The sequence below is a fragment of the Schistocerca serialis genome, chromosome 2 (genome assembly GCF_023864345.2).
Source record: "Schistocerca serialis cubense isolate TAMUIC-IGC-003099 chromosome 2, iqSchSeri2.2, whole genome shotgun sequence".
Taxonomy (NCBI): Eukaryota; Metazoa; Arthropoda; class Insecta; order Orthoptera; family Acrididae; genus Schistocerca; species Schistocerca serialis.
The window spans coordinates 756,299,048-756,324,404 of NC_064639.1; the positions used below are offsets into that span (position 1 = coordinate 756,299,048).

Here is a 25,357-nt window from a genome sequence, read left to right on the forward strand (position 1 = left end):
AGCAGGGGAAATTTCTAATATACTGAGGTAAGATATTATTTACGGAAGAAGTTGTATATATTTTCTCAGGGATTTTGTGTAGAACGCAAATACCTGAAACAGATCCTTTTGACTTTGTTGTATTAATAGCAGCTGAAACTACTTTACAAATTTTCCAAGTCACATTTCAAAACACCATCATGTGACATGACTGCAGCACATCTAAGATCAGCATTTCACATAAATACAGCTTCTATTTAGCAGTGAACTTACAATAAAAATGCTACTACTATTTACAATTCCAGTCTTTTGTAACTGTTTACATTACTTATCAAATTTCAAATTATATGTTCTTCATTCCAACATGTCTCTACTTTTCAAATTCTCTTGCTGTAACTGCTAGTCATTTGTATATAACTACATATTTACAAAAATATGAAAAAAATAGGTGCAGCTGGCATGGGCTATTCGCCAGGAGTCGCTATTGCACATATTCTGCACATGCGTGAACTGCTTGGTCACCCCTGCCTGGATGCACTTAGTGCAGTAGGATCCTTTACACTATGGCACAAGTGCCTGACTGCCTGTACATGAGCTGTTTGCACACCCCTGCCTACCTGTGTCCATGGGCGGGCATTTGACTTGGAACAGTCTGACCTGTACTACCACACACATATTTTCTAAATCCTGTTCACTGTCGGATGTCTACGTCAACTACACACATACTTCCTATAACTTATGTTACCTCTGCTGTGTAATGTTATCAATTTCAGACCGTTGACATCAACTCATTTAAAATTTCAAGTGTGAAATAATTACATAAATAATGAAAATTAATGTCAAACAAAGTATAAAGGCTTGTAAAAGATGCAAGGAGACAAACCACCTTTTCAGTAAACAAATAAGAGAAATGAGAGGGGCACAATAAATCTCTTACTGTATGTGCTTCACATATATTTTGAAAATTTGAGAACCAATTAACATACATTTACTGCAGAAGAAGACAAAGACCAAGATAAACAATATTTTTATTGTGTAAATGTTTTGACAAATTTATAATGGGTAGGGCTGCCAATTACGTCACATCTTGCCACTGAGTAATTTTGAAATAGAAGTTATGATATCTGTCACTAATACAGGTAACTGTACATCAATTTCATTTATAGAATTGAAACATAAGCACTGTTTCACAGCTGTACACCACAACACACACTGTTATGTACACTGGGAAAATATTACAATGTCTATTTTCCCACAAAATTATTCACTCATATGGCAGAAAAAAAAAAAAATCTGAAATTCATGCAGGGACTATTTTTTACAAACAAAATGGGTTACGCCATCCACACCTGAAAGTATAATACATATGAAGCTCATACAGTTAAGCAGCTTCCATTATGGTCAACAGCACATCAATTCACTTAAAAATTATTGTACCACAAAATAAATTAAAAATTACATATTTCACAAAATGACAGCACTAATCTGAACATAACAATAACAATCACATAAATATATCACTTTCAACTGCCTCACACAAATAGTTTTCTGCAATATTTGATGAAGTACCACATCTACAGCAGCACTTGCTGCTTACACACTTCTTTCTCACTTCTCTGGATGGGTTGTTCCAAATACAAAAATCACATGTCCTTTTGAACAACTTCAATTAAGCAAATTAATTATAATCACTGTCACAACAGTCACATCAGCTATTCTGTCATTTACATCATATATTTAGTACAGTAAATAAATCTGCAACTCAAAAGCAGTCAAAACAAAACATGGGTCACGATTCTAAAGGCTCTACTTTCACTTTAACCCCTGCAAATGAACGAGCAATTTTGTGGTTTGGTCGTTCTGCACCACTATCACTGTCAGAATCTTTGTGCGACTTTCGTCGGTTATTTGGAGTAGTCGTAATTTCTGCATCAGAATCACCTGATGGTCGATGGCGAGAATGTGATGACAGAACTGGTCTCCCATCAGAGTCTGAATCTCTCGTCGACTGCCGGCGAGTGCGTCCTGTTGCTGGAGTAGAGGGCAATGAAAAGCTCTCCTGAAGCTGCTTTTGTTTGGCTTCCCACATCATCTGCTGTCTTTGTAAGACATCTGGATACCTTAAGATGAAGGAAAATACACAATATTTAGTATGAAGCTTGACAAGTTTAAACAGAGACGCTGCCAGAGTTCCATCTTTTCATTTCCACAACCTTTGTTTCTGTTGTCATTTACTAAAACATATTAATTTGACAGAATTGGGCCAATAAGTTGTACGATACCGCAGTAAATATAAAGTTAAATGAAGAGTAAAATGCAAAGAACTTCTATGATAATTCCACACTAAAATACTTAATAAAGGTAGTACAAACCTTGTAATAAAATCATTGTCATATGGTCGCAGCAGTTCCCAGCCTCTGCCCGATCTAGGTTTCGCAAACTGTGAGAGAATTTCATTCAACTCTCCTGATCCTAAATTTGTAGTTTTGTGTACCTTTTCCTGCTGGACAAATCGTTCCTGTGTGAATCTGTGTAGCTGTAAATCCGTAAGTATATATTAGAAAATAAGCACCAAAAAGTACATTCTTCTGTTTGGAAAGAAAGGCAACATAATAAAGTTCTAATCAATGTAACAACTAAAGGTCTCTCACCAGTGACTAGTGTTCACCATCAACTCTATCATTCCTTTTTAGAAAGAGAGAGAGAGAGAGAGAGAGAGAGAGAGAGAGAGAGAGTACCTATTTAAACAGTTCACTTCAGGCATTTTAAAAATAACCACAAAGGTGCTCTGTCCTCAGTGGGCCTTATCTCCTTCCCTCATACCCTCTCTTTTTTATAACAACAGAGGATTAAGTATAATGGACTACCTGTACAACTTCAATGAGGTTGGGTTATAACATTCTGACTGTTTATGGGAAACTTTGCTCATTCTCTTTTAATTGTAACAACAATTTGGCAATGCAATATTTTCCAGATTAACTTTTTCTTTCAGTAACATGGACTTCATTTTTTTTTTTTTTTTTTTGCCCCGTAACAATTCTAGAGACCAGAGACATATGGCACAAAGTTTACTTCTTTGAATACACTTGTTACAGCTATCTTTAGCTGCCACTTCACACGACTTCTCATGTCTAAAAAGCAAAACTTTTAGTTCAGTACTTCAATTTGTGTACATCTACAGCTCTCATGTATTAGAAATCACATTTAATTCAACTCCATTACATAAAAAAGACGAAAAAATAAAGAGGTCTTGGATGCATCCCTAAAATGTAGCCTTCACAAACTGCTCTGGCAAATTGGTTTCTGGAAAAGATTGGTGTCCCATCTCTAGTTGACCACATATAATTCATATTCAACTAATGATATGAATGACAATGACCCACACAAAAATTATATCTGCTATGCTGCTAAGAATATTTGGTGATTAAGTACCATATCTGATGAGGCAGCGAGTTGTTGCAATTTAGTGTTAGCCACGTGCTCAACAACGTTTATGATTTCCACCAAAAATCCAGTAACTGCTAGAGAACAGCTGCAAATCAAGGTAGGTGATGACTGTTAACAAATTCCAATGCACTTCAGGCACTGTTAGATACTATTAGTCTAATATATTGCTGAAAATCACGTGGTAGAATGAGCAATTGGACCAAAATTTCTCTGGCTGTCACAGATGCCTCAATACTCATGAAGGAGTATGTGGATACAGAACACAATTGGGTCATTCCATGTCAGTTCAACCAGGGGCTCCAGCTCACAGTCTCAGATTTGACTGAAATTCAGTACACTAATTCTACCATGTGTGGAAAACTCGTGTACAAAGTATTAGTTTCCCCTGCCAATTAGTTCCAGAATTATGACTTGTGAAAGAAGGTGGTGTGACCCAGAAATTGCAACCCGCATCTGGCAATCTATCTTCAGACCCAACTTCAAGTCTAAATAACTTTGGAACTATTCCACACAGTTCAGTGAAATTTTTACAACCCAGTAACATCCATTTAGTGAACACACTCTATGAATCAAAACACCAGCAACACATTTCTGAGGGGAAAATAAAAAATTCCAAAATGTGATTAAAAAAATGTAATATGTTAAAGGTACATATTGTAGGTGCCCTCTATGCCAAATATAATTCACTCAAAAAGGGTATAAATTTTTTTGTGGTAAGCTTAATGTGGCCTAAACACACACAGAAGTCATCTTCCCATATCAGTCACAAAAACAGAGTTACATGCACACGAAAATACAAAAATTTGAAAAATTAACTGAAAAACATGTATTTTCTAAGTGTGGTAGCACAAAAGGGACAAGTGGTATCCAAGCCAAATTTCACACACTGCATAAGTAGACCATAATGATATATATATCAAAATTTCAGCATATTATTGCAAGACATTTGTGTACAATGGAAGCTGACAGATTTATTTGGTGACTAATGTGGCCATTGTTCCACAACACAATTTTGTAAAAACATATCGTAAACTGTTCTGCCTCTTCTTATCCTCTCCCACAACTGTTTAATCACTAAGCAACAACATATAGACAGATTAACACAACCTATCATTAATGTTTACTGCACCTTAACTGCTAAAAACCAGTTGATTGTGCTTTGAACAGAAGTTCTCCCACACTTTAGCTACTGTACTCTGTACAATGAGTGGCAAATTGTACTGTCTTCCTGACACTGTGGTAGGAACTGGAACTGTCATAAGAATATGTTCAAAAGGAATCCAACACCTGTCTGCCAAACGTGGCCAATGAAATGATCTTGCTGGTCCCACTGGTGCCATGAAGTTCACAAATACATCACCTTCTGCTTCACAGCACTCTGCAACACATCCTAAGAACCATTTGTCATCATAAACAGCAATAACATAGCAACCTGGTTGTATGTTGCTGCTTTTGCTTCTGAATCCTGAGTCAGACACACTGTGAAGACACATGTTGTGCATGAGCCTATAGTTATAACTGGACAGTCTGCTCATCTGAACATTGTCAGAGTCCACTGGAGAGAAGGGATGATGGCTCCTTGTGCCTGCAACAGTTTTAACATGTTCTAGTATGCTTTTTAGCAACTCTCTGACTGATTTCACCTCATCTTTCGAAACATAGAATTATTGTATGCCAGAGCTATTTTTCTGTACCCAGGTAAATAATTGAAGAGGTGTTAGTTTGACCTTCTGTAGGGTGTTGCTGACTAGCTCGTGGTGCCATGCGCTTAATGGTAGCACCAATACCATCACATACATTTTTACCATGACTTGTTGCGAAAAAATTCCATTGTGCGTGAATCTGAAAATCATGGTAATTCATGCACAAATTTTTGGGCTTTTAACAGTTTTTGTACTGACTAACTGCCCCATCACTGAAGTATTTTGCAAAATGTATGTGAGGCAGCTTGTTTTTCACATATGCCATGACAGTGCAAATGTGGGCATGAACTGCAATGGCATCAGGAATTAAACACATATGCCATGACAGTGCAAATGTGGGCATGAACTGCAATGGCATCAGGAATTAAACAGTCACTAAAAACGCACAGGTTCACGACAGACACATCACCTGATTCACCTCTATAGTAAGTCGCAAACGGCTGGAGAGTTGGTTGACGGTTGTCCCAATGATATCCTGGATTGCATCTTGAACTATAAATGTATAATTTTCAGAAAAGTCTAGTATTACTATAATTTTGTCTTGTTTCAAATTATCCTTACTGGAGACAAGCCAATTGTGCTGTTGCTGTGAAGCTGTGTGTGGTCAGTTTGTCCATTTTTTGACAACATACTTCAACAAAATCTTCCACTGTACTTTGCTTTGTTTCAAGACTTGTGCGATCCATGTGTCTCCATTGTTTATAAGAAACAAGTTCATTGTCATCCATAAGGAGTTCACCATAAAGTTTGTTATTCATGTGTTCTGCAAGATTTGCCTTACCAGGACACTTTTCACACCTGTGTATCATGCATTGGTAGGAACTGATGTCACACACTAGCAGCTTCATTGCACCTTTGTAATCCAGACCAGAATCCTTTATAGCAGCAAACATCAGCTCAGCTTTTTGATGGGTCTCACATACACAAACATTGTGTGTGCCCCATGCACTTACAGGCACAACCCATTTTGGCTGAAGATTGAAAAAAGATGATAAACATACTTTGGTACTGGGATACTTTTCCTTGAATTCTACATATAGTTCTGATATGTTGCATAGCAACAGTCATTTTTGCATCTGTACATGTACATTTCCCATTTTCACCGTTACATAGTCTTTTTTTCCAGGCATTATTTGGCTGTAGTTATTATTTTCATAAAACTCTGACACTAGTACCTTTATATCTGAACTCAATTGCTTACCCTGAGCCTGCTGAAGTTGTGGAAGCACTCCTTGGGTTGTTTTTATTTTCCTAGGTTGCTTTACCATATATGTAGAAACATTGAATTCCTTTGCAGTGTAGTCAACAGACCAGCTGGAAGGTGCAAGGGTAAGAATAGCTACTTTTTTCTGGTGTATGGATATGGCACATTTTTCTTTCAAATCATGCACAATTTTGTCCAAATCAGAGCATTTCTGGAATGACTTCTGTTCCTTTGGAACAGATAGTTCTTCTTCTTCCACCATTAGTGTGTCAGCTATTTTGTGTTTTAATTCCATCTGAACTTCTTGTAGTTTTCTTCTACCAAAGCTGGGCCTGTCTCTTTTCCCAACTTTGTGTGTCTTCATGGGAGACAAACCATGAGTAGTCATTGAAGTATTTAATTGCTCATCCACTATGGTTGTAGGTGGCTGATACTCTTCGTCACTGTCATGTAAATTATCAGAATATTCTTCATTTTTTAGCAGTGTAACCCACCTGGAACATAACTTTTGTCCTGGTTTCATGTTAAGTCCCATGCACTGATTCACTTTCAATACTTATTTTATATCAATTTCTCTGAGGCCACACTTCACTGTCTTCTTATGAATCCAAAATGGATCAAAACAACTTCTTTGTAGGAAAGAATGCTTATCCAGAAACACTTTCATATGATGATAACAAACACCAAAGTTTCCTGGAACTGTACTTCTTGTGCTCACAGGGTGTATCCCGGATCTCCATAGCAACAAATCTTGGTCCGATTCATCCAGATCATACAGTACAAAGCGAATGCCACATTTTGTTCCATATGTTCTTTTATGACAATCAGATGCTTGTGCTCTACCAATACTGCAACTTGTTTGAACAAAAGCACCACTAGTACACTCTTCTGCCTCCATACTGACTTTCCACAACAGTACTGACCAGTCTGAACTAGAATCTTAAAAACATGAGTAACCTATAATTATCGCTTGTTTCCTTTGTTGTTCCCGCCTAACAAAGACTCAGTCTGTCCCTGAAAACTACCATTGTTTAACTTTCTGTTGCCTAATGGTTCCCAACAATTGCTGCAGCTTTATCTGAAACAAGCTGTCTGTATCATCGCTATTACTAAATTGTGTTAAAAGAAACGTAACCAAATACATCTCTGTCAACTTTTATTGTACACAAAGGCCTTGCAAATAATGAGTTGAAATTTTGCCACATATTATATTATGGTCTACTTATGCAGTGTTTGAAATTTGGCTTGGATATCACTTGTCCCTTTTGTGCTACCATACTTAGAAAATACATGTTTTTCAGTTAATTTTTCAAATTTTTGTACTTTCGTGTGCATGTAACTCTGTCTGTGTGACTGATATGGGCAAGATGACTTCTGTGTGTGTTTAGGCCACATTAAGCTTACCACAAAAAAATTTATACCCTTTTTGAGTGAATTATATTTGGCATAGAGACACCTACAATATGTAGCTTTTAACGTATCACATTTTTTAAGTCACATTTTGGAATTTTTTATTTTCCCTCACAAATATGTTGTTGGTGTTTTGATTCATAGAGTGTGTTCTCTAAATGGATGTTACTGGGTTGTAAAAATTTCACTGGACTGTGCAGAATAGTTCCAAAGTTATTAAGACCTGAAGTTGGGTCTGAAGATAGATTGCCAGATGCGGGTTGCAATTTCCGGGTCACGCCACCTTCTTTAACAATCCGTAATTCTGGAACTAACTGGCTGGAGAACTTAAAATTTTGTACATGAGTGTTCCACACTTGGTAGCATTGGTGTGCTAAATTTCAGCCAAATCTGACACTATCAGCTGGAACATTTTCTCAAATTGGTTGAATTGACATGGAATGACCCAATTATTGTATTAATGCCATTTTACTGCATGCCATAATAAGTCACAGGTGATGAGTACTGTTTCCAGAATGCACAGCATACTCTTTCTTTATTCACACTACTCGCTATAACTTGGTATATATGTCGCAAATTGAATGTGACTGGTATGTTGTTATTGATACATGAAACTATTCACTTCTCCAGGAGGTCAGATCCAGCAAATGATGATTTCAAGTTGAATTTGTCAAATAAGCAGTACAAGAAGAATGCTTCAATGGTTTTGATCCAATTGCATAATATGGTGCTCCAGGTTTTGGTGAGCAGCAACACCCTTAGTTTCCACTTGAGCAACATCAGGTAGGCAAGAAAAGTATATTATTTAATTACGTATCTGATGTGTAGACTAAAATACCCCCCCCCCCTTTCCCAAAAATGTTTCACGCAGCTAATATTGAGACAGAACATGTCAACAATTACTGCCTGTACATTAGAAGCTACTGAAACATCCAGCAGCTTGAACCTCCCACTGAATGCTGTGTAAACAGCAAATTAAACAAATACTTGGTGCAACAATTCAGCAATTTTCTCCCATAATTTTATGCTCAAGAATGATATCTTGTTCACAACATTAGTTGATCTGTTAACCCAATTTTACAGAGACTGGTCAAGTGTCTCAAATTAATGTGGCATCTTCTTCCAACTTTGTAATAGCTCGACCAATAAGTTCTGATATTTGAGTAATCCAATAAAGCTTATTCTGAGGGACTTCAAACTGTGCATAAACAACTGATGATGATGATGATGATGATGATGGATGATTCTCTCTCTCTCTCTCTCTCTCTCTCTCTCTCTCTCTCTCTCTCACACACACACACACACACACACACACACACACACACGCTACACAAACATGTACGTACAATCAACGTAAATTGAGGCCACGTGGGTGGCAAGAACCAAGGACATGTTGTAATATCAGTTTCCACCTGCAAAGCTCTGAGAAAATGGTGTCAGGGGGAAGACCTCTGTGCCTGTTTCACCACATATGCCACCTGGATTCTTCCCCGTCACCAGTTTCTCAGAATGCTGCGGGTGAGAACTGGCTTTACAGCATGTCCTTGGTTCTCACCACCCATCTGCTCTTAATTTATGTTAATTTCTTTGGACCCAGCATTTCTTCTTAAAAACTATTCCTTTCTTCACACACTTTCAGTTTCCTATATGTTTTATTTTCTGACTTGTCTATTTTTCCCCACCCCCTGCCTCTAGCATATATAATGTACTTAACTTTCCACTCTCATTAACTCTTCCTTATTATCCATCTTCCACCTTTAAGCTCTCGGGTTTTCAAATCTCATCCAGTGCAATCCCCAACCATCAATCTTTCCTTCTCATCCCATTTCGTAAGTCTCCCCTGACATTTAGTCCTATGTGACTTTTCCGTGATTCTCCCCATTTCCTAAACTTCACCAGTCCTTTTCCTCCATTCCTCTTCCTTCCCCTTCAACACTTCTGCCAGAAGAAGGAGCCACTGGCTCCATAGATAAAATATGTGACACATTAAATTATGAACTACATAATAAATTGCAACAATTAGAAAATAAGTTTTGGTAACATGTTCCACTGTTGTTGACTGTTGTGCATAACATTCACAACATATCAAACAAAGGGAACTTGAGAAGTTGGCCATGGCTGAACACTGTCTAGCAGAAGGGGATACAATAAAATTTAAAAAAGATGAGAGTTGTGGCTAAGATACTACCATACTTAAATGCTGTTATCAAAGAAGCAGATGAAATTCGAATAAATAACAATGATTTTAACACATGTAATGGGGGCAGGCTTTAGGCAGAAAGCAAACAGTGAAAGCAAAGACGTGGGCTTGACACTTGTAAGGATGCAAGAGCAACAGTCTCAAACATGGTGCTGGCTCCTCAAGCCATCACGTGACATTTGGTCCCATGGTGGTACGGAGGTGCTATGAACTGCCCAACTCACCTTCTGCGCATGTGTCACTCTGTCCTTCTCTGGAAGGTTACAGATGCTGCCACTACATCTATATGATCAGGACACTTTTCCAGTCCCAGGAGTCAGATTTTAATTCCCAATGACAACAGTTGAGGCAGCTAACAAAAGCTCGAATGTTTTATTTGAAGTGACGTGGCCTGTAAACTGAGTAGATTTTATTGATGCCTTATTACTTATTGCACTCTTCCCACTGCAGATTGGTTTCACATGAGAATTTTGCGAAAATAATTAATTCTTTAGTATCAACTTTATTTGTTTCAAGACAAGATAAGACTTTTCAAGTCTTCTTTCGAGAAATATAGTTCTGTTTCACTATATATAACAGATACGGAATTTATCCATTCCATATCTGTTCATCCTCCCCCATGAACCATGGACCTTGCCGTTGGTGGGGAGACTTGCGTGGCTAAGCGATACACATAGCCATAACGTAGGTGCAACCACAACGGATGGTAATCTGTTGAGAGGCCAGACAAATGTGTGGTTCATGAAGAGGGGCAGCAGCCTTTTCAGTAGTTGCAGGGGCAACAGTTTGGATGATTGACTGATCTGGCCTTGTAACACTAACCAAAACGGCCTTGCTGTGCTGGGACTGTGAACAGCTGAAAGCAAGGGGAAACTACAGCCGTAATTTTTCCCGAAGTCATGCAGCTTTACTGTACTGTTAAATGATGATGGCGTCCTCTTGGGTAAAATATCCTGGAGGTAAAATAGTCCCCCATTCAGATCTCCAGGCGGGAACTACTCAAGAGGACGTCGTTATCAGGAGAAAGAGGCGTTCTACGGGTCGGAGTGTGGAATGTCAGATCCCTTAATCGGGCAGGTAGGTTAGAAAATTTAAAAAGGGAAATGGATAGGTTAAAGTTAGATACAGTGGGAATTAGTGAAGTTCGGTGGCAGGAGGAACAAGACTTTTGGTCAGGTGATTACAGGGTTATAAATACAAAATCAAATAGGGGTAATGCAGGAGTAGGTTTGGTAATGAATAAAAAAAATAGGAGTGCAGGTAAGCTACTACAAACAGCATAATGAACACATTATTGTGGCCAAGACAGACACGAAAGCCATGCCAACTAAAGTAGTACAAGTTTATATGCCAACTAGCTCTGCAGATGATGAAGAAATTGATGAAATGTATGATGAGATAAAAAAATTATTCAGATAGTGAAGGGAGACGAAAATTTAATAGTCATGGGTGACTGGAATTCGACAGTAGGAAAAGGAAGAGAAGGAAACGTAGTAGGTGAATATGGATTGAGGGTAAGAAATGAAAGAGGAAGCTGCCTGGTAGAATTTTGCACAGAACATAACTTAATCATAGCTAACACTTGGTTCAAGAATCATGAAAGAGGGTCGTATACATGGAAGAAGCCTGGAGACACTAGAAGGTATCAGATAGATTATATAATGGTAAGACAGAGATTTAGGAACCAGGTTTTATATTCTAAGACATTTCCAGGGGCAGATGTGGACTCTAACCACAATCTATTGGTTAAGAACTGAAGATTAAAACTGAAGAAACTGCAAAATGGTAGGAATTTAAGGAAATGGGACCTGGATAAACTGACTAAACCAGAGGAATACAAACGTCTCAAAAATGTGATAGACAGGAAGTGCAAAATGGTTAAGCAGGGATGGCTAGAGGACAAATGTAAGGATGTAGAGGCATATCTCACCAGGGGTAAGACAGATACTGCCTACAGGAAATTTAAAGAGACCTTTGGAGAAAAGAGAACCACTTGCATGAATATCAAGAGCTCAGATGGAAACCCAGTTCTACACAAAGAAGGGAAAGCAGAAAGGTGGAAGGAGTATATACAAGTCTATACAAGGGTGATGTAATAGAGGACAATATTATGGAAATGGAAGAGGATGTAGATGAAGATGAAATGGGAGATATGATACTGCGTGAAGAGTTTGACAGAGCCCTGAAAGACCTAAGTCGAAACATGGCCCTGGGAGTAGACAACATTCCATTAGAACTACTGAAAGCCTAGCCAGTCCTAACAAAACTCTACCATCTGGTGAGCAAGATGTATGAGACAGGCGAAATACCCTCAGACTTCAAGAAGAATATATTAATTCCAATCCCAAAGAAAGCAAATGCTGACAGATGTGAAAATTACCGAACTATCAGTTTAATAAGTCACAGCTGCAAAATACTAATTTGAGTTCTTTACAGACGAATGGAAAAATTGGTAGAAGCCGACCTCGAGGAAGATCAGTTTGGATTCTGTAGAAATACTGGAACACGTGAGGCAATACTGACCTTACGACTTACCTTAGAAGAAAGATTAAGGAAAGGCAAACGTATGTTTCTAGCATTTGTAAACTTAGAGAAAGCTTTTGACAATGTTGATTGGAATACTCTCTTTCAAATTCTGAAGGTGGCAGGGGTAGAATACATGGAGCGATAGGCTATTTACAATTTGTACAGAAACCAGATGGCAGTCAAGGGACATGAAAGGGAAGCAGTGGTTGGAAAGGGAGTGAGACAGGGTTGTAGCTTCTCCCCGATGTTATTAAATCTGTATACTGAGCAAGCAGTAAAGGAAACAAGAAAAATTCGGTGTAGGAATTAAAATCCATGGAGAAGAAATAAAAACTTTGAGGTTCGCCAATGACATTGTAATTCTGCCAGAGACAGCAAAAGACTTGGAAGAGCAGTTGAACAGAATGGACAGTGTCTTGAAACGAAGATATAAGATGAACATCAACAAAAGCAAAACGAGAATAATGGAATGTAGCCGAATTAAGTCGGGTGATGCTGAGGGAATTAGATTAGGAAATGAGACACTTAAAGTAGTAAAGGAGTTTTGCTATTTGGGGAGCAAAATAACTGATGATGGTCAAAGTAGAGAGGATATCAAATGTAGACTGGCAATGGCAAGGAAAGCATTCTTGAAGAAGAGAAATTTGTTAACATCGAGTATAGATTTAAGTATCAGGAAGTCGTTTCTGAAAGTATTTGTATGGAGTGTAGCCATGTATGCAGGAAGTCGTTTCTGAAAGTATTTGTATGGAGTGTAGCCATGTATGGAAGTGAAACATGGACGATTAATAGTTTGGACAAGAAGAGAACAGAAGCTTTTGAAATATGGTGCTACAGAAAAATGCTGAAGATTAGATGGGTAGACTAGATAACTAATGAGGAGGTATTGAATAGAATTGGGGAGAAGAGGAGTTTGTGGCAAAACTTGACTAGAAGAAGGAATCGGTTGGTAGGACATGTTCTGAGGCATCAAGGGATCACCAGTTTAGTATTGGAGGGCAGTGTGGAGAGTAAAAATCGTAGAGGGAGACCAAGAGATGAATATACTAAGCAGATTCAGAAGGATGTAGGTTGCAATTGGTACTGGGAGATGATGAAGCTTTCACAGGATAAAGTAGCATGGAGAGCTGCATCAAATCAGTCTCAGGACTGAAGACCACAACAACAACAAACACGGAATTTATAACAATATCAAAAAAGGAAGGATGGTTATGGTTTAGTGTCTCATTAATGAGACAATGTCATTAGAGACTGAGTACGAACTTGGACTGGGGAGGGACGGGGAAGGAAACTGGATGTGCCTTTACAAAGGAACCAACTGGGCTTTCACCTTAACCAATCAAAGGGAATCATGGAAAAATTTAAATCTAGATCTAGATGGCCAGAAGAGGATCTGACCTACCTTCTTCCCAAATACAGGTCTAGCTTCTTACGACTGTGTAACCTTGCTCAACTCTGTCAAGGAGATACCAGTTAAGAATGAGGGAGTATTGCTTGCTTTCCTACCTAAATTATGGATGATAACTTCCTTTTAGATCTCTGATAAATTACAGTGTTCCTTCCTAAAAATAATATTAACATAATTAAACATAACATACAGTGTCAACATTACAATCATACAAATGAAGAACTTAGAATGAAGTGATCCCCACTTGCTGTAAAATACTTTTATTCAAAGTCAAGGCCGATTTCACATCAACTGAAGAAACACCTTCAGGTGGAATAGTAGAACCTATAGAAATAAAACTTGGATAAATGCCATGTGGGATAAAGAAAGCTGTAGACTAGTAATGCAGATAAACAATTTCAATGTTCTACCCCAACAACGTGAGCAGAAAGGTAGTTGAGTGGCAGTGGGCATGGCAGTACTGACTGCTCTGCAATGACTAAGATGTTTACAGGCTGTTTACTCGATGGCGAGTGTTAATCGGAGACAAGAGTATCATCAGGACTGCCCAGGGAAGTGTGAAAGGACCGCTACTATTTTCTATTTAGATAAATGGTCTGGTGGACAGAGTGGGCAACAACCTGCAGTTGTTTGCTGATGGCCCTGTAGCTGTGTGGGAAGGTGCTGAAGTTGAGTGACTGTTGGAGGATTCAAGATGACTTAGACAAAACTACTGGTTAGTGTGATGAATGGCAACTAGCTCTAAATGTAGAAACATCTAAGTTAATGCAGATGAGGAAAAACAAACCTGATATGCTCAAATGCAGCTTTAGTTGGCACAGTCACGTCATTTAAGTATCTGGTCATAATGTTGCACAGCAATATGAAATGGAATGAGTATGTGAGGATTATAGTAGGGAAGAGAAATGGCTGACTATGGTTTATTGTAAGAATTTTGGGAAAGTGTGGTTCATTTGTAAAGGAGATTGCATGTAGGACAGTAGTGGACCTATTCTTGAGTACTGTTCCAGTGTTTGGGGTCTGTAACAGATCAGATTAATGGAAGACATTGAAGCAATTCTGAGGCAGACTGCGAGATTTGATTCTTGTAGGTTCAAACAACATGCAAGTGACACAGACATGGTTTGGAAACTCAAATGGGAATCTCTGAAGGGAAGGCAATGCTCTTTCTGAGGAACACTATTGACAAAATTTAGAGAATTGACCTTTGAAGTCAACTGCAAAATGATTCTACACCAACATACATTTTGCATAAGGATGATGAAAATAAGATACAAGAAATTAGGGCTCATATGGAGCCAATAGACAGTTGCTTTTCCCTCATTCTATTTGTGGTTGGAACAGGGCACCATCCATCAATCACTGTGCGGTAGCTTGCGGAGTATGTATGTAGATATAGATGTATCTGGCATCAGAAGCGATGGAAACAAAGCAATCACTACAGGTAGCGTGAAAAGTTGGGGCATCTGTACATGTGCTAAACTAGTTAAAAATATGTAACACAGTATAGAAAAGACTTTCAGGTGGAATTGTTGATGTGTTCTCTGAAGCAGGTTCCAAAATTTCTTCCAGTCTGATTTAGGATTACAGTCATCACAGGTCATACTATATATTCCTTAGGACACAACTGTCCTGTGTTGCAGTCTAAATTTTTGATCATTATTCTTTGGGACATAAAAAGTCAGAGTGTATCTTTAGAGATCACACATTTGCCAATTCTGTTGGAAATATTACCACATTGTTTGTTCCACATGGTCTTTATTTCTATGAATGACAGGGAGTGGCTCTACAACAGTTACCTTTCTGCTATGAGTTTTTAAAAACTCTGAGTACTCTTCAAGCCTTGCTCGAGAAACTATTTTTCAATATCCCGTTTTTCTTCAGACCACTGTTAAAAATTCTCTGTAAACACCCCCCCCCCCCCCCCCCCCCCCAGATTACGCAAGGATGTGTCTTCAGCTCATACAAAACCAATTGTGACTTCGAATGAAAGTAGTTTATGGCCAGTGTGAATCATTTCATTCAAAATGTGGAAATTTGGCTGCAGTTGTCTGCAATTTTAAATACCATGTTGAAGAGCTTAGCTGTGTCTGGTACCCGGTTTTCTTACACTCAGACAGACCTATTGATTGATGAGCATGGAGGGAAAAGTCTTTTGCTCTTCATGTTCACAATAATAAATTTAGAAAGAATATTATCTCACATTACATTAAAAGCCTCTAAGGATATCTGCTACTACATTGGCACTTGTTTTAATCGCCAAAACAATTTTATTTATCATGTCATGAAATGTTTCAGAAGAACCCCTACATCAGATCTGTGACAAGATATAAAAAGCAATACTTCATAACAATAGAAACACATCTATTATAATAAATGTGAGGTATCTTTTTGATTCCTACTCCTTTATGTATTTCCTCACCAAGGCAGTTTGACATGATATGATGTAAGCAATTTCATCAGTGGGTGGTGTTAGTGACGGTAAAACCTGTGGCATCAACCACAACTGTTAACACACAATGATTATTAAAAAAGTAATTGCATTATATATATTGCTGATACACAAACAAAAATTATTAATAAAGGAATCATATTGTACTATCAAAACTGTAGCTGCTACATTCCAAAGCTGCTAGAATTTGAACACAGGAAGTGATACAAGGCAAACTACCTCAGTAAATTTCGACCATAACATTAAAAGCAAAATTATGTGGCAAAATCAAAAATTTCAAATAGCTTAATAAATATCAAACTTAAAAATGTGGAATGAAGGCAGTATTATAATTACAGCGAACTACTGCCATTTATAACCTAGCAGCAGGTAATTCTTGTCACATTGAGATTAGTCATTACAATTGCACTACAAGAAATTGTTGGTCAATTAGTTACATGTTTCAGGGATCATTTTGCATGATAGATCATAATGATGTGAAACGAGGCATTTTAAGTACACACTGCAAATTAATTTGAACATACGATTACATTCTGAACATTTCTACTTTTTTTCCTTTCTTTTTTATTTTGTATTACAAAAAGAAAAAGATATATATATCTGAGTTAGTAATTCCTACCCACCACCTTCTTTTATGGAATAGAAGGAGTTATCAAGGAGAAACTTTCTCAGTTTATTTTCAAATTTTACTTTGCTGTCTATCAAACATTTTATATTAAATTTGTTTGTGTGTGTGTTCGTTATTGTCTCTATCAACGTACCAATGCTTTCGTTTGGTAAATTACAGAATCTTTGTTTTTAGATATATTTTTCCCACGTGGAATGTTTCCCTCTATTATATTCAAAACATTTTATATCGCTGGATAAGTGATTAAAAATTTTGTTGCAGGATTGTGCACCCCTTTTTATTGCTAAAGATAACCTTAATGTGGAGTAACAAATGTCATTTTTCCTTCCAGTATTGTAATTACATCATTGTTTCTTTCAAACTGTAATGGATTATTTACAACCAACTTCATGAGTGAATAAATATGCTGTGAAGCAGAAGTCAGAATGCCTAACTCCTTAAACAGATGTCTATAAGATGATTGTGGGTGAGCACCAGATATAATTTTCACAGCATGTTTTTGTGCACGGAGACTCTATTAAAGATGAGTTACCCCAGAACATTATTCCATGTGACATTACTGAATGAAAACATGCAAAATACGTCAACTTAAAGATTTGTCCCTGCCCAGGATATGCAATGATTCTAAGTGCAAATGTTGCTGAACTAAGTTGTTTTATGAGTTCCAAAATGCATTTTTTCCAATTTAAATTCTCATCAATAAGGATTCCTTAAGAATTTTGAAGTCCTCACCCTATTTACTATTTCCTTGCCTTGTGTTACACTTATCATTGGTGTAGTGCCGCTAGATGAGCAGAACTGAATATGTGAAAACAGAGGGTGCGGCTAGTCACAGAAAACCACTGGATGATACTTTTAAGAACTTTATTTACCATTTCTTCTATTTTGGTACGTATGTTTGCATAGGAAAAAAGAACTAATTCTCCTTAGACAGAAGATTGTTTAAATATATGAGGAACAATAGTGGACATAAGATTGAACTTTGGGGAAGTCCGTGTGTGATTTCTCCTCAATCAGAATTATTTCACTGGGCTCAACTGCTTGAATTACTAAGTACAACTTTCTGCATTCTTTTGGTTGGATATGATATCATCCATTGGGTGGCTATACCATCAGGCCTGTAACACATCAATTTATCTAGGAGAATACTGTGATTCACACAGTCAAATGCCTTAGAGAGATTACAGAAAATATCAACCGGAGGTATTTTTATTTACAGTTACAAATTTCTATCGAAAAGATTGTAGCTGCAGTGCTTCAATGTGCTGGAACTGGACAATGGAATACGCACGTATGGGAATATACAACACACAAATTTCAACTATCCTATTTAAATAATAGTACATGGCTGTAACAAGTGTTTAAAAACAATAGTGCATGACAGTCAAAATTTCAGCCAACATACTGAAAAACAATAGTATATGACAGTCAAAATAATAAAAGATAAAAAACAAGACTTTAAAGAATGTGAAAAAGAAGGGGGCAGATGCATTTTTTATGGTTAAAGGAATAATTGACATTTATGACTTAGCATTATGTTACACTCATAACGTTGTCAATAAAAGCCACTGCAAAAAATAAATAAAAATTTAAAAAAAATCGGTCAGTAGTCATTACAGTTTCGTTAACCCAAGGGATGCGACCCATACTTTAGCCAAAATGAAAGAAAGCAGTCATACCCTTGACACCACAGCAACTACAGATCACAGTGTACAGCACCAAAAAAACTGAGATATAAATTTTTCTATAGTTTCTGCAGAAAATTATTTTATTTATTTATTTATTTATTTATTTTTTTTACATTGTGCACAGTTACAAATTTCTATTATGAAGACCATAGCTACAAAGTTTCAAGCTGCTCAAATTGAACGTAGGAATATGGCACATATTGGAATATTCAGTACGCAAGTTTCAACCAATCTATTGAAAAAGCAATGGTACCTGATAGTCAAAATACCAAAAGATCAAAAATAACCCATACAGAAAGAGAGCAGGCACATTAATTGTAAATAAAGGTGTCTGATAATTATGGTTTAGCAGCAATTTACACTTGTAACTTGTGCCTTCTGCTTGTTAAACAAGGGCTCACAATACAGCAGTCAATTACGAATGTTATTTCTGAAATTAAAAGTGCTTGCGAATATGCTAAACTTCCTAAGTGGAAACAGACCAAGACTGCCATTTAAGCTAATAGAGTGATTCACCAGGGTAAATACCAAGTGCAGACACACTACAACAATGATTGTACTATAAAATACCTCAATGTTAAGCTGGAATCAAATAATGTCCTGCTGATACATGCGGACAAGGAGAATGCTTTTGTTCTTATTCATGATGGTGACTGTATTTACAATGTTTCTTTCATGACAATGACATTTATGAAATAAAGGAAGATCTGTTGCAGAAGATCCAGGAAGATTTAAAATCCAAAATTGCATTTTGTTACTTCCTGTTTCAGAATGACAGGGATAAGAAAATAATTAGTGTGATGTATCCACAAATGCATTTTCTCTGAACGCAAATAAAGTAGACCTGATAAGTCAATTAGACTGATCATCTAGAAAAGACCCAGCCAAAGCTATAAATTGAATTAAATGTGCAACATACTGCTTAATGAGTTTTATAGTTTCAGCTATGATAACACCACCAAAACTAGTTACCATCTCACCTCCATCACTGGTGATATTAAACTTCCTGATAGAGATTCTTCAGCATCATTTAACATCGTTAATTTGTATACCAATACACCAATACCTGACACCCTTTATATCATTTGTGATAATTTGATTAAATTTCAAAAAATTGAAAATTAATCATTAATGGAACTGGTCTAGCTTTCCTTCTCTGTTAATTATTTGCCTTTAAGGAGAAGTTATTTCATCAAACAAATTGCCTTGCCATGGATAACAGCCTTGCTGGCTTAATGGTGAACACATTTATTACTTTCCTTGAGAATAAATTCTTCTGTTGCTGTCTTGAAATTTCTCAAAAAATTATTCTGTACTGCAGATATATGGACAATATCAGTTTTTTCCAATATATAAAGTACACAGCCAACTGGTTGTATAAATTTAAAGTAAAAACCTTGTCCAGGTTCCACTACCACAAAGGGTATCTTCTTCAGAAGGAAAGTCACATAAATTACATGAAATTAAAACTGGAAACATAAATTATGAGCCAAGGAGCTCATGTCTGCTCTTTTAACAAGCTGTAGCTGTGTAAAAATATTTACTGTTTCCGTGGAGTATTTTATTTCATATTTTCTTCTGTTTGGCTTGAGCTCCTTACACCATTAGTGGCACTGAAATCTGCTGAAGGTTTTTATGTTAAACTTATGCAAACAGCTGGCTGTATACTTTGAATTCTGAAATTTTACATAAGGTTGCTGCCGTGTTTACAATTATTATTGTTTTATTTAAAAGTGATGAAAAAGAAATCTACAATTTTACTAAGATCTTGAATATTTTGTATCCACATATAAAGTTTCCCTCAGGGAACGAAAAAATGGATTACTAATTAACTTGAGTTCACACTTCAGAAGGCAGGTAACAAATAAGCAGTTGCAGATGTTTACTGCAAACCAAACTGCACTGATGTTATCATTAGCCAAGATTTCTGCCACTCCTTGATACCAAATTACTCTTGTTTCCATGCTATGCTTCACAGGCTTGCAATATTAAACCTTAGCCATGATGCTCGTGAACATTTTTGAAATTTATACCTATTAATACATCATTATAATGCTTTACTGAACATTTTATAAATGTGAATACAACAACCATTTTATGTCGCTTCAACCACTGCAGAAGTTCTATAGTATCACAGCTCAAAAACTGCGGTTCTGATGTTTTTTTTTTGCCCCATCAGAAGTACCGGTTTGTCACCAATGACACGTTAGTTACCTTTTTATGTCTTTTTCAAATCATAAACAATACCAATATTTTAAACATTTTACTCATTTTATAGATCCATATCACATTTTATTCTTTACCTGTGTCATTTCAACTTGTAAAAATATTTGCAATATCCTTTCAAAATGTTTAAACACATTAACATTTTATTTTGCGTTTAGTCCTATGCACTGTCATCTGCAACTGTCGTGATCTCACAAATGTTTTGTTTTGTTTGGAGCAAGGTACAATATCACCATCGTTAATGAAACTGCAGTGAGTGATGGCTGGTTTGCAGTATAACACTAAGGCTGAGGACCACAATGTTACAGGTGTCACTTGGTACTAAGCTGTAATTATCAGTGGCTACCACTAACTGCTTAGGGGGCAATCGAAAAGTTTCCATTTAAGGGCATCACTGCAGTATATACACAATGTAATGTGATTCTGATGCAGGTACATAAGCACTGACATACAAGCAATAAATGCGCAAACGTGAAATATGGCAACATTATTAGCAAATGCGTCCAAACAGGCCAATGTGGTGTTATTCTTTTCTGGGTTGCCAAAGGGCGAGCTCTGACAGACATCCATCGGAGATTAAGGAATATGTATGAGGCAGCATCTCTGCTAAATACCACTGCTGTGGAATGGTGTGCCAATTTCTGTGCAATGTGCTGCTGTTTCATGATAACACATGTCCCCATATTGCAAATGTCACAACACAGAAGTTACTCCAACTCAGGTAGGACACACTGAGCACCCACCCTATCACCCTAGTGTCTCCCCATGCGATCATTACACCTTCGGTCCCTTAAAAAAGGCTTTGAGGGGTCGACAATTCCTGTTGGACGAGGAAATGCAGTACAGAGTTACAGTCTCCTTTACGCAGCAGCACACAATGTTTTCCCAAACAGATATCTTCAACCTGGTGTGCCAGTGGACTGATTACTTCAACGCTCACATTGATTTTTCCTCATTGGCATACTGATTCTGGACTGTATGGCCTTCAAACAGAAATTTTTTGATTGCCATTTATAGTTAATGTTCACACTCCCTTGCTATAAGGTCTATTATTATTTTGACTATCATGTACTATTTTTTTTTTCAACCGACTGACTAAAACCTGCATACTGAATTGAATAATCCCACATGCACCATATTCTTATGTTCAGTTCCAGCAGCTTGAAGTGATGTACCTATGATCCTCTTGGCAGAAATTTAAAACTGGAATGACTGTCTCATCCCAAACTGCAAAAAAAGCAATTTTCTGTAGAAATTGTTTAAACATTTATATGGTATAGTTTGTCTGGCACTGTCTTCCATAGTACTTGTGTCAGAGGAGCATCTCTACTTTGTTTCATGTAGGGTGAGGTGCAACATCCAGGTGATTAACGAAATTGCAGTGACTGATATTTTTGTAGTACAATGCAATGACTGATGAGCATGATGTAATGGGTGTAGCTTAATACCAAGTCATACAATGGTTTAAATAGGTTAGTTGAAATTTGCATGTTGAATATTGACATTTGTGCTGTATTATAAAGTTCAGTTTTAGCAGAATGAAGTGTGAAGAGCTGCAGCTACAATCTTTTTGGTAGAAATTTGTAATTGCAATTACCAACAATTTTTGTAGTATAATTGTAATGATCAATCCTGATGTGAAACGCACTAACTGCTACTAGGCCATAAATCACAATGGTTCCTTGTAATTCCAATAAGCATCCCAGCTTCCTCCCTTCCACGTTTACATTTATTAAGCAATTTGTGATTAATCAAACAATGGAAAATCCAGGATGGACTGTAATAATATTATGAGAAGGAAAGTTGCCACTCACCACATAGCAGAGATCTTGAGTTACAGTTAGGCACAACAAAAAGATTTTTTATTTTATCATGTAATTTTGCTTTTAATGTTTTGTTATGTACTGAACTATTTCACCTTATGTCACTTCCCATGTACCACTTCTAGCAGCTTCGGAATGTAGCAGCTACTGCCTTGTCCATACAATATGTTTCTTTTAACAACAATATTCATTTACATGTCAGTAAGATATATAGCATAATTACTTTTTTAATAAGCATTGTGTCATACTAGTTATTGTGGATGTCACTGGTGCTGATATCAAGAATGTCACTGACTGGCAAAACTGTTTAGCTTGCACCATGTCAAACTGCCTGTCAGTTTGAGAACTGATTGTGTTAGAGACTGGAGTAGGAAGTGACAAGATATTTTATACTGGTTTTATTAGGTAAACATTTCACAGCTTCACTGTGTTGTGCAATGTATTCCTTTTAATATCTTATATTCAGGAAAAAGAAAAAATTGTTTTATTTTAAGATCAAATTCTGTATTATTTTTTGCCACATTTGGTGCTACTGGTGCTATTCTTTGCCAGTTTCAGAGCTATGTTGTGGCAAAATTCGTTTTTTGCCCATTTTGTTGTTTTTTTCTGCCAAATTTGATGATTTTTTTTCTCAAATTCGGTGTTTTTGCTATACTTTGGTGTTATTTTTTGGTATTTTATTGCCAAACTTGGTTATATTTTGTTTGTTAAATTCAATGTTATTTTTGTCATCATCAATGCTATCTGTTGCCAAATTCTATACTTTTTTTTCCCAAAGTCGCCATTTTTTGACAATTTTTCCATTATTTGTTTGCCAATTTTAGTATTATATTTTTCAGTTTTCATTGTTTATTTTCATCCAATGTTAGAGCTAATAACTGATAATTTCTGTATCATTTTATGTCCATTTCAGTGTTCCTTTTACTGGTTTTGGAGGTATTTTGTGCTGATTTTGATGTTTTTATGCCTATTTCCTTGAGAATTTTCATCTATTTTTTGCCAATTTCAGTGCTATTTTATGCCAATTTTTGTGTTATGTTTTGCCAATTTTGGTGCTTTGTTTTGCCAGTGTTAGTATTACTTTTCTTCCTTTTTTGTAATTTTTTTTCGTTCCAATTTTTGTGCTTTTTGTCGATTTCAGTTTTGCCAATGTGTGTTACTTTTAGCCAGTTTTTGAGCTACTTCTTTTTGCCAATTTTGGAGCTATTTTCTGGCCAAATTTGGTGCTGTTTTGACATCATACCATAGCCTGTTACGTGGGAAACAAGCTGCAATTGTAAGATTATGCACAAACCTCATCCCTGAGGAGAAAAGAAGGCAAAATGCAATTTCAATGTTCAATACCTATCAGTTACAAATATTGGTAATCCGTTGTCCTCAAATTTATAGTATATTCTGTATGACAAACTGACAAATTTTATGATATTTCATAAAAATCTCCAATTTCATGTTATTTTGCAAGTAAAAGCCAATTTTACGTTATTGTATTCACAAAATTTTCATATTCTGTTTCATGACACAGAACTGATGTTGGGGTTCCCTCTTAACGCATCATAAGATGATAAATTATTTTTGTGACCAACAGAAGTGTTTTGCCATACACTGTTTTCTGATAGACAGTTTTTGTTGAATATATTGACAAAAATTGCATTTCATTAAATGAAATGGGTGCTTTTTAAAAACAAGCACAGATCTTTCTGCCTGGCATAGTAAAAATAACTTAATTTTATCCACAAATAATCAGAAATTGATTACAGCTGTAACAATCATTAGTACATAAGTTTTTAGGTAAGACAAAAGCTATAAGCGATTTCAGCTATTTCCATCGACTTTGTTTCAGTTGCAGTTAGTAACAGGAAGTTACATTGCTTGGGAAAAAAAAAAAAAAAAAAAAAAAAAAAAAAATTAAGCTTGGCCTTTTCACCTCGAGACCAGATCAGACCACATAATCAGGAAAAGGGAGGGGCGGCTGGAGGGAGTGAGTGAGTAAGTGAGTTATGTCCAGCTTTATCACAGTCTTGTAGTTAATATTTTAATATTACTTTATTTACTATAAAGCACCGTTTCATATTATAAAAGAAAAAGATCAAATTTACAAAAGAAATGTATGCTGTATCCTGAAGATTAGCTTAGGCATGCATAAAAGTAGATGCATGTACCCACAGGAGTATGAATACTCATGTGGGAGAATAAAAATCATTCACAAAAATATTAAGAACAGCAGACATAAAGAAGGAAAAGTGAGAAGAAATGGTTCCTGCGGAGGTCAAAACACAAATCATGATAAGATACTGCATTAGTGCTCAAAGGGGGGGAGGAAGATGGGGCAGGAGCACACACAGGGGACTCAAGGATCAGCTGCATGGCATGCTATTTCAACAGTTGCTTCACAACCCACCAATACCAACCACCAACTTAAAAGCATATCTAACTGGGCAGATGGAAAACTGATCATGTGCCACATTTCGTCCTATTATCCTACCGGTCTCAACTGCCACTTACCCTGAGCCTCCGTCTACCTCTATTCTCTTCCCAACCACTTAAAAAAATAAATAAAGGCTGCCCCCATTGTCTAGTGAACCACTTGATCCTGCCCTTGTCCTACTGCATGCGATCATTAATTTCACGCCAATCTCTACCACTTACTGTAATTTCCCATTTCA

At 36.7% G+C, this 25,357-nt stretch overlaps 1 protein-coding gene across 2 annotated transcripts in view; it reads right to left on the bottom strand.

The window, feature by feature from the left end:
- Window positions 1-918: 918 nt before the first annotated feature.
- LOC126457954 (DNA-directed RNA polymerase III subunit RPC5) overlaps window positions 919-25,357 on the bottom strand; it is a 122,217-nt gene continuing 97,778 nt past the window's right edge. For both annotated transcript variants that reach the window (XM_050094686.1, XM_050094687.1), the window contains exons 8-9: window positions 2,352-2,515; window positions 919-2,099 (exon numbers count right to left, since the gene is read on the bottom strand). In XM_050094686.1, coding sequence (XP_049950643.1) covers window positions 1,769-2,099; window positions 2,352-2,515 — 495 coding nt within the window. In that variant the 3' untranslated portion in view covers window positions 919-1,768. The remainder of the gene's footprint in view (window positions 2,100-2,351; window positions 2,516-25,357) is intronic.